The 17,028-nt window shown below is 33.6% G+C and overlaps 1 protein-coding gene across 2 annotated transcripts in view; it reads right to left on the bottom strand.

The window, feature by feature from the left end:
* NBEA (neurobeachin) overlaps positions 1-17,028 on the bottom strand; it is a 519,777-nt gene that overhangs the window by 306,901 nt on the left and 195,848 nt on the right. For both annotated transcript variants that reach the window (XM_062567111.1, XM_062567112.1), the window contains 2 exons: positions 15,450-15,618; positions 13,939-14,034 (listed from right to left, as the gene is read on the bottom strand). In XM_062567111.1, coding sequence (XP_062423095.1) covers positions 13,939-14,034; positions 15,450-15,618 — 265 coding nt within the window. The remainder of the gene's footprint in view (positions 1-13,938; positions 14,035-15,449; positions 15,619-17,028) is intronic.

Raw genomic sequence — 17,028 nt, forward strand, 5'->3', positions numbered from 1 at the left:
CAAATGAAGCTCAATATTGTTATGTACGGTAAATAAAATAGCGAAAAAAAATCTGTTATAAATGTAAAGAGGATATTGAAAGAATAAAGAGGTCTAGTATATGGTGAAGAGATAGTAGATTATAATCTAAATATGGACAAAATAGTACTTGAATATTTAACCTCAATTTTCATTAAGGTTAACAATATTGAACACAAAACTAAAGACAGTAAGAATAATGGAAATGAGGTCATGGAAATGCAAATACTTTAAGTAAACCAGAAGACAGATTTTAATGTATTGAACACATGAGAAAAAATGGATTTTAACCCAGTTTTGAAAGATGTTGTCTATAGAATTGCTGGTCTGGTAATAAATATTTTTGCCAAATAGGTAAGTTGAGATAGTAATATTAGACTGGGGAATACTAGGCATAATTCTTCTTTTTAACAATGGGGGGAAATGATCTGGACTTTACAAGACTAACACAAAACAGGATTTCAGGATTTATTTATTTGAATATTCAGGATATTCAAGTAAAGAATAGTAATGGAGAGAAACAAGACTGCATATACAATATGAGTTTTCTTAATATTTACTGGTCAAAGAAAATATGACCACTGTAATCAATTTCAATAAAATATAATAGCACAAAAGATATTAATGCAATCTGGAGAAACTGAGAATTAACAAAAGTTGGAAAAGAAACTTGCTAAGCAGTTGCCAAAAGGTTTCAAAAGAAAAAGCATCAGACTCTGGGAAACTATCATGGGAGTTACCCAGTTGAAAATTTTTATAAAGATTTCAGCAAAAGAAGTAGGAACATTCTGCTGAAATTTACTGATTACAAAGTTAGGAGGTACGACTGATGCAGAGAAGGATGAGTATCAGAAGGATTATTGACAGAACTGTGAATTACATTTCATAGTACAAAGCTAAGCATTCAGTGACTAACACATGGATTTCCATTATAACTGGAATTCATGAACTGGAAATGACCGATCATGACCAATACATCAATCACTGAGTAACTACTCCACTATGAAAACAACATTGTTATGGAAAAGGTAAATGAGAATCCAAACTTTCCTGAGAAATAGCTCCAGCAGAAATATGTATTAATGGTATTAGAGAAGGCTTGGGTAGGTTTTGTTTTGGAATACTGTATGCGTAGTTATAGCTGAGAAAGATGAAGTGTCACTACAGAGATTAGCAGTGTTCTATTCCAGCAGAAAAAAAAAAGTGTTTGACTTATTTAGGCAAAGTTAATACTGAGAAGGAATATAATTGCCATTATATATTTATTTTCAGGATGCAAACTCCAGAAAAAGGACTAAATGGAAGCGTTGGCATGAGAAAAGCTGAGTGTAAACTCACCATGAAATAAATTAGTTTGGGAACTGACAGCCATCAATATGGAATTAAGGTTCTGGCCTTAATTGGAAGTAAGGCCTTCCAATCACAGTATTAAGTTCAAAAATCACAACTAGTATCATGACAGAGTTTGAAAATATTGTCTTATATGATGAACTGTCTCTACTATAAGGGACTGAACTTAATTACTCAGCAGGTCCCTTGTCTTCCTTTGTTCCCAAATGAGAATAAAATACCCAGGAGGACTGCATTGTTTGAAGTTAAAAATTAAAGGAAAATTAAATTTTTACTGGATCTAGAAATAATCATTTCTAATCAGATGCATAGAATCATAGAATCAGTAAGGTTGGAAGGGACCTCTGGAGATCATCTAGTCCAACCTCCCTGCTCAAGCAGGGTCACCTACAGCATGGTAGACAGGGTTGCATTCAGGCGGGCCTTGAAGATCTCCAGAGAAGGAGACTCCACAGCCTCTCTGGGCAACCTGTGCCAGTGCTCCGTCACTCTCCCAGGGAAGAAATTCCCCCTCACAGTCAGGCAGAACTTCCTGTGCTTCAATTTCTGCTCATTGCCTCTTGTCCTGTCACATGGGACAACTGAAAAGAGTTTGTCCCCATCCCCTTGACACCCTCCCTTCAGGTACTTGCACACATTGATAAGATCCCCCCTCAGTCTTCTCTTCCCCAGGCTACAATTCCGATATGTCACTTCTACATATATATGAAAAAAAAAATAATATTTCTAAAATAAAACCATATACATATCCATTACCATGGTAAGACAAACATGAAAGAAATCGTCAAAAGAAAAGCTGCACTATTTATTAGGGAAGACTGATATGTTTCAACTTAAATTTGGCGTATTTGTAGATATATATTTAGACAGGACATCTGATATATAACATTAATTAAAATTATATTGGAATAAAAGTTCAATAGAAGTTATTGTACATACAGATAAGTGTAAGGACACTTAAGTTCCATAAAAAACTGACTTGTATCTTTACTTTTCTTACTGCTTCTTATTTATAAGCCAAGGCACTAAGTCAACTGAGCTTAGTCTGATTTATCACTATGAATAGCAATCTCTACAAACTACCGAAATTCCATGCATTAAGTCTCATTTTTCAAAAAATCAAGCAAGCCAAATGAATATGGGTTTAGCATATCAAAGTTACTTTTTGTAAATTAAAGGAAAATGAATTCAGAATGGATAAAACTGATTACATTTCTGCTTCTCAAATAAAAATACTAGAAAAGGACTATTTGTGAAATGATATATGAAAAGATACATTATAAAAACTTCTGGATCTGAATTATCATCATCATTATTTTAGGTAAACTATAAATTCCTGAACAAGGGCCAAAGAAAGCAACCAATTTAGTTACAACATTGCCTATCAACACATTTTATTCTATTTTCATCAATAACTGTGTCATAGCACTTCTGTAGCCTATTAACTTTAGAATTCAGGAATAGAGAACCAGGACTGACCACTCCATTCACAGTATTTAGTAAACACCATAAACCTGTAATGTGTACACTTATAAAAGTTCTGCATACTCAAAGCAACTTAGCTAAATGATAATTTAAAGATGAACAGAAGCAAAAATACAACTGGTTACATCTGTCTATTTTATAACATTTTGACAGTTAGCTTGTAAATTTTCAAGAAATCTCATCAGTTTTCTGCAGCAATGGGGCCATTTCAGTAGACAAAGCAAAAACATTACTAGACTTAGTGATCTTAACCCTGTCAGAAATAGGCAGTTGGAAGCCAGATGCCTGTTTCTTACTGTTTCTCATTGTAACTAATGAGCTCATCTACTACATTAGAAGAAAAATATAGACTTAAATTAATACATGTTGTGTATCTGGTGACATCATCTGTCATGTTCCTTCCCTAAAATATCTTGTTAGCTTGTGATTTATGAAGTGTATGTACCTACTGAGTTACCTAAACAGTTCTCACAGTACTTCCAAATACCTCAAATTAAAATACAAAACCCAAAAGATAGAATTTTATTATCTAAATAAATATGCATTTCATATCTGTGGTAAATATACATAATTTTTCTGTTACAAAAAGTTGACAACAAAATAATCTGCTTTTAGACTCTATTTACCTAAACAAAAATTTTTGAGAAATTGTGAGTATATGAGAGGAATTTATGTTGCTTTTTTTTTCTTTTTCAATAGATTAAAATCACTTATTAGATGAAAAACAGATGAAAATTTGCAAAAAAAAATATGAAAATTATATTTTAATTGCTTAAAATATGGTTGAACACACGAGTTTTCACCCCATGAAGAAATTTATCTGAAAGCTTGGCCATCCTGGTCATGGTCAGCCTCTGCAAATGGAAAGTCTTGACATAGGAGGTGCCGCCAACTTTCAGTTTGCATGTGCATGGGAATATTTATGAGTAGACACGGATTTCTATATAGCTGTTTTAAACTACTGATAATAACCTTATCAGCTGCTTTTCACAGGCTCTTTCATAGTATTTTACAGACTTTGAGGGATCCATACACCACAGGCTAAAAAAACATTTGAAGCAAGAAGGTAGTGATATAATAACTTCCTCCATAGGTGGCACAGTCAAACTAATCAATTCCTGAGCTTCATGTTATAAAGAGATAGTGAAAAAAATATTCTTGGCAATATCTTTCTAATAGTTTTGTATATGAGAAGCAGCAACATCATACTGAAATAAGAAAATAAATATGAGGACAGAATCAAAGAGGAATGAGGGGTTGATTTAAAATCTGGAATGAAAACATTCTCAGAGACTGAAGCACAACAGTGAGAATGCACTAAAAGAAACATTAACATGTCAAGCTGCTCTATATCTACTAAGTATCTTCTTCTACCGGCACTTCTTTTTCAGTGTGGAAGTTGTAACAGACTGCAGTAAGAATGCCCTGTCTAGGGACCCTACTTATGGCTCAACAACATAACTTGTACTCTTTCGCAGTCACTGACAGACTAGCCAGTATTACGCTTTATATAACAACCATGCATTAAAAATGGACAAATCTGGCTATGTGCCACTAATGGAGTTCATGAGGCTCTGTCATTTCTGAAGGCACTTAGTAATACAAATTTTTATTTTGCAGAATTCATCTGCTGCTATAATTATTTCTTTTAAAAAGGTTCCTTGTGAATTTGATTACAAAAAACAAAAACAGAAACAAAACAAAAAACCAAAAAAACAATAAAAAAAAAAAAAAGAGGAAAAAGAGCCTGACTTAGGGTTACTGTTTGTAACACTTGCACTATCGGGCTTTCGTCTACAAATGCAGTCTGCATTTATCCATTATTTAGACAAACTATTTATCTAGGTTTTGAAAATTTCTACCAGAGCAAAAGCCAGCACTTTGCTTCTGCAAGGATAGTAAAGAAAAAGCACAGATTCAATTGTCTGTGGTGGCTCATGGAAAGCCAATAATGGGCCTGCATGCAGATGTGAAAGCAGAGCGAAAGCCACAAGTCGGCATCTGGGGAAGATCAGACATGAAAGACTGTGGGATGGGTTGGCAATAGAAAGGGTGAAGATCTTGAGACTCTTGCTGATTTAAGGCAGAGGGTTAGGAGTTTCCCTTTAACCAGCATGGATTTGTGAGGCAGAAAGATGTAACTCTGGAACAGGGAAAATTGATAGATTCTGAAATGGGAGGGAAATGGAGCAGGAGAAACTTAGGGTTTGGAAATGAAGATTGGGAAGTGACGAAGAGCCTGCATGGTAGATGACAGAGTTGTCCTCGGCCATTTTTCTCAACTGGACACTTGTAACCATGTGTCTTCTCATTTTTTGTTTGTTTGTTTGTTTGTTTTTCTCACTGGAAATTGCTTCCACTTGCTCAAATTCCTCATAAGTTTTATCATTTGTTTCTTTTTTCCCCAGTCATTTCTGAATTCAGGCAGACATGCAAGGCAGCTCCTTCTCCCTTGGTCAAAGAAAGAATATTAAAAGAGCCATTTACAGCAGATGTAACTCCTAATCTGTATATTCAATCTTTAATCAATGTCTTGATTCTTTCCTTACCACAGCTCTGAGATACCTTTTTCACTCATTGCTTGTTAAGATATGTTCACATCAAACTGATTTAATACTCTGCTGCCAAATAAAAGGCCAACAGTTCTAAAATCATTCAAGTCAAGTCATTAACATAATGCCACATATTAACACAATACAACAGCATTAGCAAACAAAAGGCTTTAAGGGAAAAAAAAAATCCAGAAAGTGAAAAGTTGTATTATATGTTTCATTTTCTGAGTACAAAAACAGCATCAGAAAGGGCTGTTTGGGTTAGAAAGAAACCATAAATACAAACTAAGAACAATATGAATTAAGGTATTTATTTTCTAGGTGAATTTCCCCCCCTTTTTTTTGGGGGGGGAACGAAGGAACAGAACAGATGCTAAGGGAAAAGGACATAAAGGTGGACCAAAAAAGAAGAAAGAGGAAGAAAGGTGCAGTGTATTGGACACTACAGATTTCCACTTTGTGCCCACATTTTCTTTCCTCTTTTCTTACATTTTTTTAAAGAAAAATAGCTGAGTTTGCAGTCAGCTACGTTAACAGCTATGTTTCTGACCCACTCTGTGAGAAAGCTGCGTTTTTTGTGGGTAGACATTTTCTGCCCAACTAACCAGAAAAAAATCTGTCACCTGAATTACCATCAACCAGCCACAAAAATTAATGATGGAAACTATACTAAACCGTTTCATACAAAGTATGACTTTGCACAACCAAAGAACTTTTAAAACATCTATAATTGGTACAAACTACTAATGCTACTTTAAAGAACTAAAATGTATTTATAGGCATGCAAAAGTGAATCAGTCAGTAAATGTATGTGCAAGCCTATCTTCTGCTGCCTTAAATAGCTAGTGAAGGGAAGTAATTATTAAATTGAGATGTATTTATTACTGGCTCAAGAGTGCCAAATGCATCTCCTCTGACAAGTAGTTGGTAGAAGTGGTATGTATTTCATCAGGAAAGCCATATAATAATTTTGAGCAATATGCAGAAATTCAGTAGAATTTGATATTTATGATTCTCATGATTATCATCTATATTTCTTATAATATTTCACTCAGTTTATTGAAACCATATGTACAATGAGATTCTGATGAAGGTGGAGCCAGGGATTTTATCAGGACTTTGTGGAGGCAAAGGATATTTTGAGAGTCAATGTAAATTAGTTCCCTAGTCTACTTTGCGCGGTTAAAACTCCTAAAATTATGTAAAATACCCAGAAGATTGTACACCTGTAAGACCAGAATGCCTTGATGCTTTACTTGTCTTTGAAGAAAAAGATATTTTTGCAATATTTTAGTAAAGTTAGCGCTGTCAAGAAAAAAAATCAATAGCTTTCAGCCCATACACAGCATATAGCTTTATGACACCACTTTGTTCACAATGTTTTGAGAAAAATACAGACAGTGGTACCAAGAGAGATGAAAAGTCAATCCATTTTTGATAAAAAAAAAAAAAATCATGGTAAGTTGCATACTGCTTTTCTTTGCAGAATATGATATACAGTTAGTTACATTTTTGCAATGCTTTTGCAAACACTCCTGAATTTTAAATGATAATGTTAATTCTTTGGCTGAAAAAGTCTTTCCATTAGTTGCCTAATACCAACTGTGCTCTTCGTAATTAACAGGTTGCCAGTGAAAGAGCCGGAAAGATTATTTTCACTTCTCTGCTGTTGGAGATGTGAAGGCAGTGTTTCTAGTGAACAGTATACTGTTGAAAGAAATAAACTTTCATTCTAAGTAAGGACAGCTTCAACAATGACCAGAAGTGAGAAAATTTCTCTTAGTGATCCTGACCACTGTAACTAAAAGCACTTCAAAATGGTAGGTGTATTTTAAAGAGATGACTTAATTTTACATAATAATAGGGCTGACTAGATGGTATTAAGAGGAGAAACTATGTCATAGTCAACTGATTCAATGTTTCTACTCTCAAAAGACCTACTGACTACCTTTTACCCGATAAAAAAAAAAAAAAAAGAGCTGCCCTAAATGTTTTGGTCTCAACTCCCCAGCCATCCAGACATGACACAGGTATTTTTATACCAATTTTAAGAAAATATTTCAAATTTACCAGAGAAATCATCTGAGAACACATTAAAGTCCGAGTTATTCCAATTGCTGCTAGTCTGAAAATAAGAATTTCTGCATTTTTCATTGGATTCATAAGGGCTGCACCTGCTGACCAAGGGGATGAAGGTAAAGACCATTACGATGTTTTGACCCCTGAGATTTTATCTTACCATGGCTTTTGGAACTGGTAAGACCCGCTCATTTCAGAATCTGCCATTAAGTCAGAAGCTTTATAAGAGTCTTGATATACCTCCTTCAAGACCTAAACATCCTCTGACATTAATTTCATCTATCTGCTTGCAAAATAAGACAGAAGGAGTTTGTCTCCCTCCCATAAGAGGTAGGCTTGCTTACAAGGACCACTTTCAACCTGCTGAATCTGCCGTTCCAAGCTTTTTAAAGGTCTTGAAATCATCCCCAAGAATTAAGAGTAAAGGTTAAGCCCTAGCATTGTATCTCAGTTACATACAACACTGCTAAGATTTCTCATAGTTGCTTGAGGGAGTTACTGCTGAAGATGAAAGGCAAAGAGTATATAAAAAGACTTTACTAGCCCTTCAAACTGCCAGGAATAGTTTTCTGTTGGGGAGCTTAAACACTCAGCAGGTTTTAAAAAAAAAAAAAAAAAAAAAAAAAAAAAAAAAAAAGACAAGACACTCCCTCCCACCAGCATGAGTTAAAAAAAAAAAAAAAAAAAAAAAACCCTAAACCCGCACGCATACAACAGAACAAATGAGATGATGGAGGAAGGTGCTAATTAGTTTCATGGCACACTGTTGGACAGGTAGAGAGGAAATAAGGGACTATGATATGTATTGCCTAGGTTTACGAGACTCCAAAGGGAAAATGCTTGCCAAGCACTAGCTTGAAGACATTACAAAACTGTTTAGAGGGACTGTAGTTCCTGATTTCAGACCATATCTACGTAGTGCTAGTAAAGAAGAATATGGCCACATAAACATGTATGTAACAAATTACAGTTGTCTTTGGGATGGGATGAGAATATTTATTACAAGGCATGTAACATCATTAGGTCCACTTTGTTCAAGTATCCAATTAACCTCACCCAGAATAACTGGAATGAAATTTAAGGATAGTTATAAGAAAAGCAACCTGGCAAAAGCTGGAATTCAGGATTATCTGTTATATTTTTAGTGTACTACCACCTGAAATTTATAAACTGTCCTTTGCGTTTCCCAGTAAATAACCCTAATTGTTACATATGTTATCAATTTTACAGACACTACAATATCTCAGACTTGTCAATTTATTTCTACTTAAAATACAGATAACCCATAAAAGACTTTTTTTCCTCATGGTTTAGAAACAGAATATTGCACATCTTTTCATAATGGCCATACCAGATGCTCATATATTCAGCAACATATTCACAAGCTTTTTTCTTAATACACAACCATGTAATTCCTTATTCCAAAGTTTTAGCACTGCATTTCTCTTTTGTCCTTCCCAGCAGGCTTGTATTTGGTATTACGAAAAAATTCAAGAAAAATCAGACTGAAGTAAGTGACCCAGAAGAGTAAAATAGTGTCTTGAAGAAAGACACAACATGAACAAATTGGACAGAGTATTCTATAAAGATTTTGCTAATAACAACTGTTAAGTTGTAATTTTTATGTCTAATTATTGTTCTTGTACTTACACACGTATGTACATACACAAGTATGTGTAAGGATATTTGGAATGTAAGCGCATAAAGTTTGTAAGCATATCTCATTAACAGCTGACCTCTTCTTTAGTTCTTTAAATATAGAGTAATTTACTATAATGTTCTGAAATCTAGCAGTTTGCTGGTTCTTACCTCCTTTACTGTATAATCTATAGCTTTTATTATAGTATAAATTTATCATAAGCAGAGGCAGAACAATTTCTTCAAATATAGATATCAGAATGACATATAATATATTCAACTCACAAAAGTGGATAACTTTAGTGAGAAATGCCGAGCAAATGAGCAGAAGTGACTAGTTAACTGCCCTTTAAGTCCTTTCATATGAAAAAATTAATTAAAAAATAAAGATCAGGAGAGCCTCTGTATTGAATATATTACTAAGGTCTATATGTAAACTCGTATTCATTTCTGATATAAATAATATAGTTACAGATTTCACCAGCAGCATTATTCCAGTATGGCCAATCTAAAAATGTTACCGCAAAATTTAGATCACATTTGCCCTGTCACAGTTGGGGTAATGTACTTACCCCAGTAATGTACTTAATCATAGTGTTTGTGAACTACTGGATAAACCTTAGAGGTTTCCATTGGTGAGCTTTTCCTCACCAAAGTGTGAAGTGACTTCACATGATAAAACTAGGTTGAAGACAGAGCTATAGTAGATACTTGTTCAGCAGGAGCAGTTTCTATAGTTAAATAAGATCCCCAAAAGTTCTAAGCAGAGAAATCAACAATTACAGAACACTTAATATTGCACTGGGGAACACAAAAATAATAATGATAACGGAAGAGAGAAACACTTTGAGAAATTTTTCAGAATGCACAATACACAACTGATAATTTCCAGATATAAGTTGAAAACTAGTACAGGGATTTTGGTCATACTGTAATACCAACAGCCACAGAGCTAGTGAGAGCAGTACTGAATACTTTCCATCTTCCATGACAACTCTGATGTATACAACTCTCTCTGAAATAGATACTTCTAATGTTATTCCCATACTTATTACCTCAGTTTTTTAATTATGTTGAAGAATGTATCTTTGCCACAGTCAGTCAAAGAAATCTGATGAACCAAAAGCTTTGCAGGCCAGACAGCTTCTTAGATCATTCACTGGGCTCTTGCATTTCAATAATTCTTTAGCAAAGTCTCCATTTTGAAATATTCATAAATACAGAAGAATTGAGCCATTCAATATCCCCCAAATCTAACTCTTTAGTAATATGGAGAAGAAGTAGTATGTCTGTGTTTCTCAGACATCCTGTAGATGCAAGAGAATAATTCTAATCTGCAATTTTTCTTTAAGACAATGATGATAAACTACTCCAGAGAAGACACTCAAATTCTACTGTATAATTTTAGGACTAGCTAACCAGAGTCATCTAACTCCACTTTGCAAGGTAACCACAGAGCTGGCTTCCCACAATGAAGAAAAGTTCGGCAGTGCTTAAAAATTAGTCAAGTTCTGTCCTTCAGAAAACATTCTGTTGTCCAAGATCTCTCTTACTTGTTTCTGAACTTCAAGGAGGAGTGCTAAGCAAACATTTTATCTTTAAAAGGATGAGCAAGACTAAGTTTTCTCCAGAGTATCCATACAAACATGTGTCTTTCACTGACATCTTGCTGAACTGTCAAGATTTGAATCATAATTGCTCTTCATTGATGGGCACTCATCAGGAATAGCATGGAACGGCTTCATATTATTATAACAAATTGAACAGTATTTATTGCTAAATGGTAGTTATGGACAACATTATTTTATTTTTTTCCTCTTCTTGGATGCATCTTTTAACCTTTTATCACTATAAAATAATTTACAGCTTGTGAACAATATCTGATTAATAGCAAAAAAATATAATATAGAAACATTATATAGTTAAAGGTGGTATATGTTTCCCTGCAAAGCACACTCTGAAGTCTTTTATTTAAATACATAAAAGTTTCACATTAAGCAGAATGATGTTCAGAATTCCAGGAACCTGCACTTAACACTAGCAGTAAGTATTCACAAGAAACTCACCAGTCATGTACTGAAAAGTATCTGAGACAAGCAGGGTCTCACTCAACTTAAATATATTTAAACTAAGGATAATGTCAAGTGTTTAAAAAAATATGTCTAGAAAATTCAGTATCATACTAATTTTAAATATCAGTAATATACTCGCCCCCAATCTTACCCTTCCCCCCTTCCCCTCACAAATGGCCAATTAGATTCTATCCATCAGAAATGGATTTCTCTTAATCAGCCAATCCCTCTCCCTTAATCTGTAGACATCTATCCCAAAGAACCCTTGAACAATTCTAGCAATAATGATACAATCTCCTATACTGAATTGCACTCATAAGGAATGTTCTTATAGATCCAATTAGTGTCATGCAGAGTGAATAAAATATACGGGTTTTATTTCTATAAAAGAACAGAATTTCTAGCTATATTTTTACTAAATAGAATTTTCTTTTAAAAAATGTATTTACTTTTAAATGCCAAATTAAATCACTCTGTAATATGTTAAAATATCTCAAAGTATAAAATAATACTTGAACTTTACATGTTTGCTGCCAACATCTGAAAGCAAGCCAGATCACTAAACGAAACCGATTGACTAAGCCACCAGAACCAAAAATTCCTTAAATGATAAAATAGTTTGAGACTTTTAGTCTCTTCTAACACTGCTGGCAATTTTTTTTGGTTTTGATTTTTTTTTTTAATTTTAATTCCTGGTGATGTTGTTCAAAACTGAAAAACTGGCTTCAAAATTTAAAAAGCAGAAACTTTTTTCTTCTGTGATGGATGAAGCTGAGTTAGGAGTAAGAGATTGAGACCTTACAGATTTAGAATCTTTAAGGATATGGTGTTTTTCAAAAAGTAAAATAACTAGAAACAGATAACATGTCTTTTATTGGATATTATTTTTCTAAAGGGAAAATACCTTCCTTTTGTATCTTGCCCACACTTTTACTATAGTTCTATTCAACTAAGTTAAACAACAAAAAAAAGCTATATTTTACTTGATCTCTAGTCAGAGTAAATACTATAGACTATAGCACAGAGGACACATTATTACAGAAAATGCTTTGTCTGAAATATTGTGATGAATGTGTATGTCTACCTCCATTGTCTTTTAGACTTTTTTCTGCTTTTGTTGTGTATTTTATTACAAATACTATACATGGATTTAAAAAAAACCTCACTATCTGTTACATTTTCCCCTTTTGCTAGCCATTGTTTCAAGGGTCGCGCTTCATACAAACACCAATATAATCTCATTTATGTTGCATAATTTCCTTTTATTGCACACAATATAATAAAAAGTTAAATATCTTTAAATCACTCTGTGTTTTGAGGTATTGTAATCAATTCCAATTTTCAGCATAGCTGGTTAAAAATAAAATATCCTATTGCAGGATACACAAAAGGTGTTCTAAACGCAAAAAAAGATGAGAAAACAAGAGTCAATTAAGTTTTAGGTACAGTTAAGTTTTTACTCTACTCTGCTGAACTAGCAGCAAATGATTATTTTCTTTTTTTCCTTTTAATCAACAATGGATTAAATCAATTATATACTAATATGTCACAACAGAGAATACCACAGCAGCAAATTGAGTCAGCAACCACATAAATTGAATGATACAAAATAAAAACTTGTCTTCTTTGGATGGCGGACAATAGTCCATGGTAAAAATGTTACGTCCTTGCTTATTAGTTGTTAGAGCTTAAAACATTTTCTAATTATACAAACATACAGACAAAACACACACACAAAACTAAATTTAGGAAATGCCAGCTTAAAACAATGATTTTTAAACTGACCTAATGAAAAGTTTAATATAAAACTCTGAGAATAGTGTATGATAAATAAAAGTTGCATTTTTCATAAAGTAGGCAGTCCACTACTTCTGTTCATTATAAACAGGAGGTTACAATTTTAAATCTCTTCTTACATTTTTTAATTAGTCTTTTCACTCATTGAGATTTTTCAAAATGATATAAAGAACATTTTCATATGATTAAGTTTTTTTTTAACCTCTATGACATTTCTGTATTCCCAGTATGGCACTTGCAAATAAATGAGGAAATGTACATGCAAACTTGGCTAAAGTTACATTCAGGTATCCCTTTCATTTTAACATAATGACATCTGGAAAACACATTCCTTAGATAGTGTCTGCTAAAAACAGCAACAAGAAAACAGACTCATAACATGTAATAGTTTCTCTGGTCACAAAAATAGCCTCTTTCAAGAAAAGCACAGCACAGCACATTAACTAACAGGCATAAAATAATTCACAGTACATACAATATAAAAGGTTTACATACCATCACGAAGGCAAGAAAAAAGCAAGAAAGGAAGGAAAAAAAGAATAACGGGAAAAAGTATGGGGAAAGGGAATATTACAAAAGTACTATATATTTCATTTGGTATGTAATGTTTCTAGAATAGGCCTGATTTTATTTTTATGGATCTAATACTGTAGCAGAATAACCTCAGACCAAAAGCATTTAAAATTCTCAACACCCATTCCCTCCTCCTTACTGCTCTATTTTTTATTTCGTATACATAAAGTTAGTAAATGGTAGTAAAAGTGGGAAAGAGATTTTGTAGAGAAATGTAGCTAGGAAGTTAAAGTTTTAAAGGTATCATCAGGTCTGATCTCCATGTAACCTGAGGCGTCTACTTATTTTTCAACAATTACATCACCATTAGTTCTTGAATTACATCACATTAAATAAGAACACCCAAACAGGTTAGGAGATGATGTTAATATTACCTTTGTAAAATGAGTGGGTAAAGCTCTGCTCAGGAATTAACTTGGCAAGGAATCCATGGTTCAAACTTGGGTGAGGGATAGATGGTATGACCACAACTGTGGAGAAAATCATGGAATCAAATGTGAGCCAGCTAGTAATCATGTGTGGCCTGGTCCACTGTGGATCCATGACAGAAGTCCTATCTCATTGAAACATGCAAATATGGTATTATCAACAAAAATGCATTTCTGAAGGAAGAAAACAAGTTCTGTATCAAGAGATAGGAAACAGCATACCTATTAGCTGGGTACTGCAAGAGCAACATTCACGGGGGGAAAAAAAGACACAGAAATATACACACAAGACAATCATGGGTGCATTTCACTGAAACTAGCAGTCTTCTACTGCAGAACCATAATCTATAACCAGAAGGCACATCAAATTTTGATTGTTCATAATTGCCTATGTTTATATAGCTTTATTTAAAATGGAAAGTCCATAAGCACATGGACATTGAAAATAGTGCGTAAGAAGTAAATTAAAACACAATGCTGAATCAAAAAATAATGTAAATGTACTGTAGATAACTATACGTAAATATGACACAAATTGGAAGACACAATCTATGAAGAATGAAAATTAGCAACTCCAGAAATGAAGAAATTAATTCAAATTCAGTATTAGAAGAAAATGTAAATGAAGAGCATCATGAAGAGATGTAGCTACTGTTTTCAGCTTTCCACCTCTTTTAACACAGAAGGTGTAGTTATAAACAACACAATGGGACTTGAAAAATCTATGGAATTGCCAATATAAAATATTTGAAACAAACTGGGGAAGAATTTAGATCCCTAATTTCTGACAGGTTCTTCAACTAACAGTCTCCCTCCCTCTCAGGTTGAAAAACATTTTTAGTAAATAATAATAATAACAACAACCACAACAGTAAAAATCACAGATTAGTCAAAGAAGGCAACAGAAATCTTCCTTTTTATTATACTGTTTCCATAGGCTTTTAAATGCAGATGCCAACACAGAAGGACCTCAAGGAAGTACAGTCCTCTACTACTACCCTTTCACAAACGTCCTTATTCAAACAAAAGGAGTTCATGTGGGCAAAAATTTGTGTTAGCCACTTATACATTTCACATGGTATAGAATTAAAGATATCTGCCCTAACTAACAACTAATAGATTTATGAACTCGTGCTCATCAACTATCATGTACTTCACAACTTTAACTCCACTGAGCACCCTGTTTCTTTTCAATCCTATAAAAATTAAAAAAATGAAAGCATAAGAAACATAATAAGCAAATGAAAATTAGTTAAACCCAATAAGCAGATACACAGACTAACTGGAATCTCTCAACGTATGTCAGAGTCAAATGATTTTAGAGAAACAAAGTAGTAAGTTATTTCCTGTTAGAATATTAAGTTGTTCATAAAAAATATTTTGTATTAAATAATTACAGTTATAAAAAACTTCTACATATCAAAATAAAAAATAACATTTGAAGAAAACAGTTGTACCTGTACTTGTTGGTGAATTTATTTCTTGTCTGATATTTCTACCTGCCTGGCTTCCAGATCTTGCAGTCTCTCGCTGAGGTTCTAGTATATCTCGGTATTTGGAGACCATCAGAACAGAAATAAAGTATACTACTGCCAAAGCTAAGAACTGAGCCTGTTTGCTATCATCCTGTGTTAGAAAAAAAGGAACAGACCTATAATATCGGACATTTGCATAGAATTTTCACACAGATTTATCATAAAATTTTATAAAAACTTTTTGAGATGTTATATTCATTAACACAATAGCAAATGGATTACATAAAAGATTTAATGCATTTTCAGTGGAGTATTATGCATATAGCATGTATGCAACATACCCATACGCAATATACAAAGTGGTCATATTAAGAATAGAATCTCTCAGGCAATTTGACAATTACACACATCTCTGGGACTGTGAAGGCAATGGGCTTTTCAGAGTAGGGGCCTCATTGTGCTCTTATATGAGAGCATATTTGAGTCTTCTCAGCAGTGAAGACAATTACTTTTGCTGCCCCAGCAACAAGAATCCCAAAGCTCCTGCCTCAGGAGGCTATAGGATAGTGTATACAAACCAGGCTTGCTGATGCTGTTTCAGCTAACATTGGGTAAATCAGCAGGCATGTGTGTTCTGGTAACATGGAGGCAGGAAGGCTACAACCATTATTTTTCTTCTAGCAGTACATACCAGCTCATACATAGTGACTTCTTCAGCTGGATCCACAGCAGCAACCCTACTTTTCAAGGGGTCTGATATAAGTAAAGTAAATACGAGACCAAAGCACCTTTGCTGTCTTCTTTTCCTCCCATCCCATACAGTCTTGTTGTTCTGTGGCAAATATTTGTTTTATCTATGCTTAGATGTGGTTTGGATTGTATTTAAGTTACTGCAATTCATCTAAAATGTATTTTTTATTATAACATAAAAACTAGTATGGTAATAATTAAGCCTTTAATATCTATTTACTTGTATAGTGGTTTTGCATTGTCTTACTGCCACAAGTACACATTTTCTACTACAAATCCAGTGCTTGCTTTCTATGTTCCTCTGGCTGCTGTTTAATTTGGCTGCATGTCATTATAACTCTTTAAAATGATTGGAAATCCTCTCATTAAGTTCTTTCATAGAAGCATCAGAAATGATGTTTTCACTATTTCTCTCTCTGTTCTGATCAGGTCATCCTGACAGATAAATTCTCCTTGTCACAAACTGTAATTTCTTCTGACTTAAATGATTCCCAACTTCAGCTTTTACTTAATTTCACTTAAGCTTAGGCTGAAGAGTCTAATCTTAAAGTGTTATTTGCATATATAGTGTGTGTATATATATATGTATATATATATATATATAAAGCAGTACAATACAAATTACTTTTTTATGTGTGTGTATATGCATGTGTGTGTGTGTGTGTGTGTGCACATGCAAACACACAAATACACATACACATAAAAAATAATTCCTATTGTAATGCTTTCAAAAAAACCCATATTGCATCATGGTCTTGTGCTTAGATAAGCTGCAGATAAACTTGAACAAAAATTTTAACATATATATTTG

Source organism: Rhea pennata, chromosome 1, assembly GCF_028389875.1.
Source record: "Rhea pennata isolate bPtePen1 chromosome 1, bPtePen1.pri, whole genome shotgun sequence".
Lineage (NCBI taxonomy): Eukaryota > Metazoa > Chordata > Aves > Rheiformes > Rheidae > Rhea > Rhea pennata.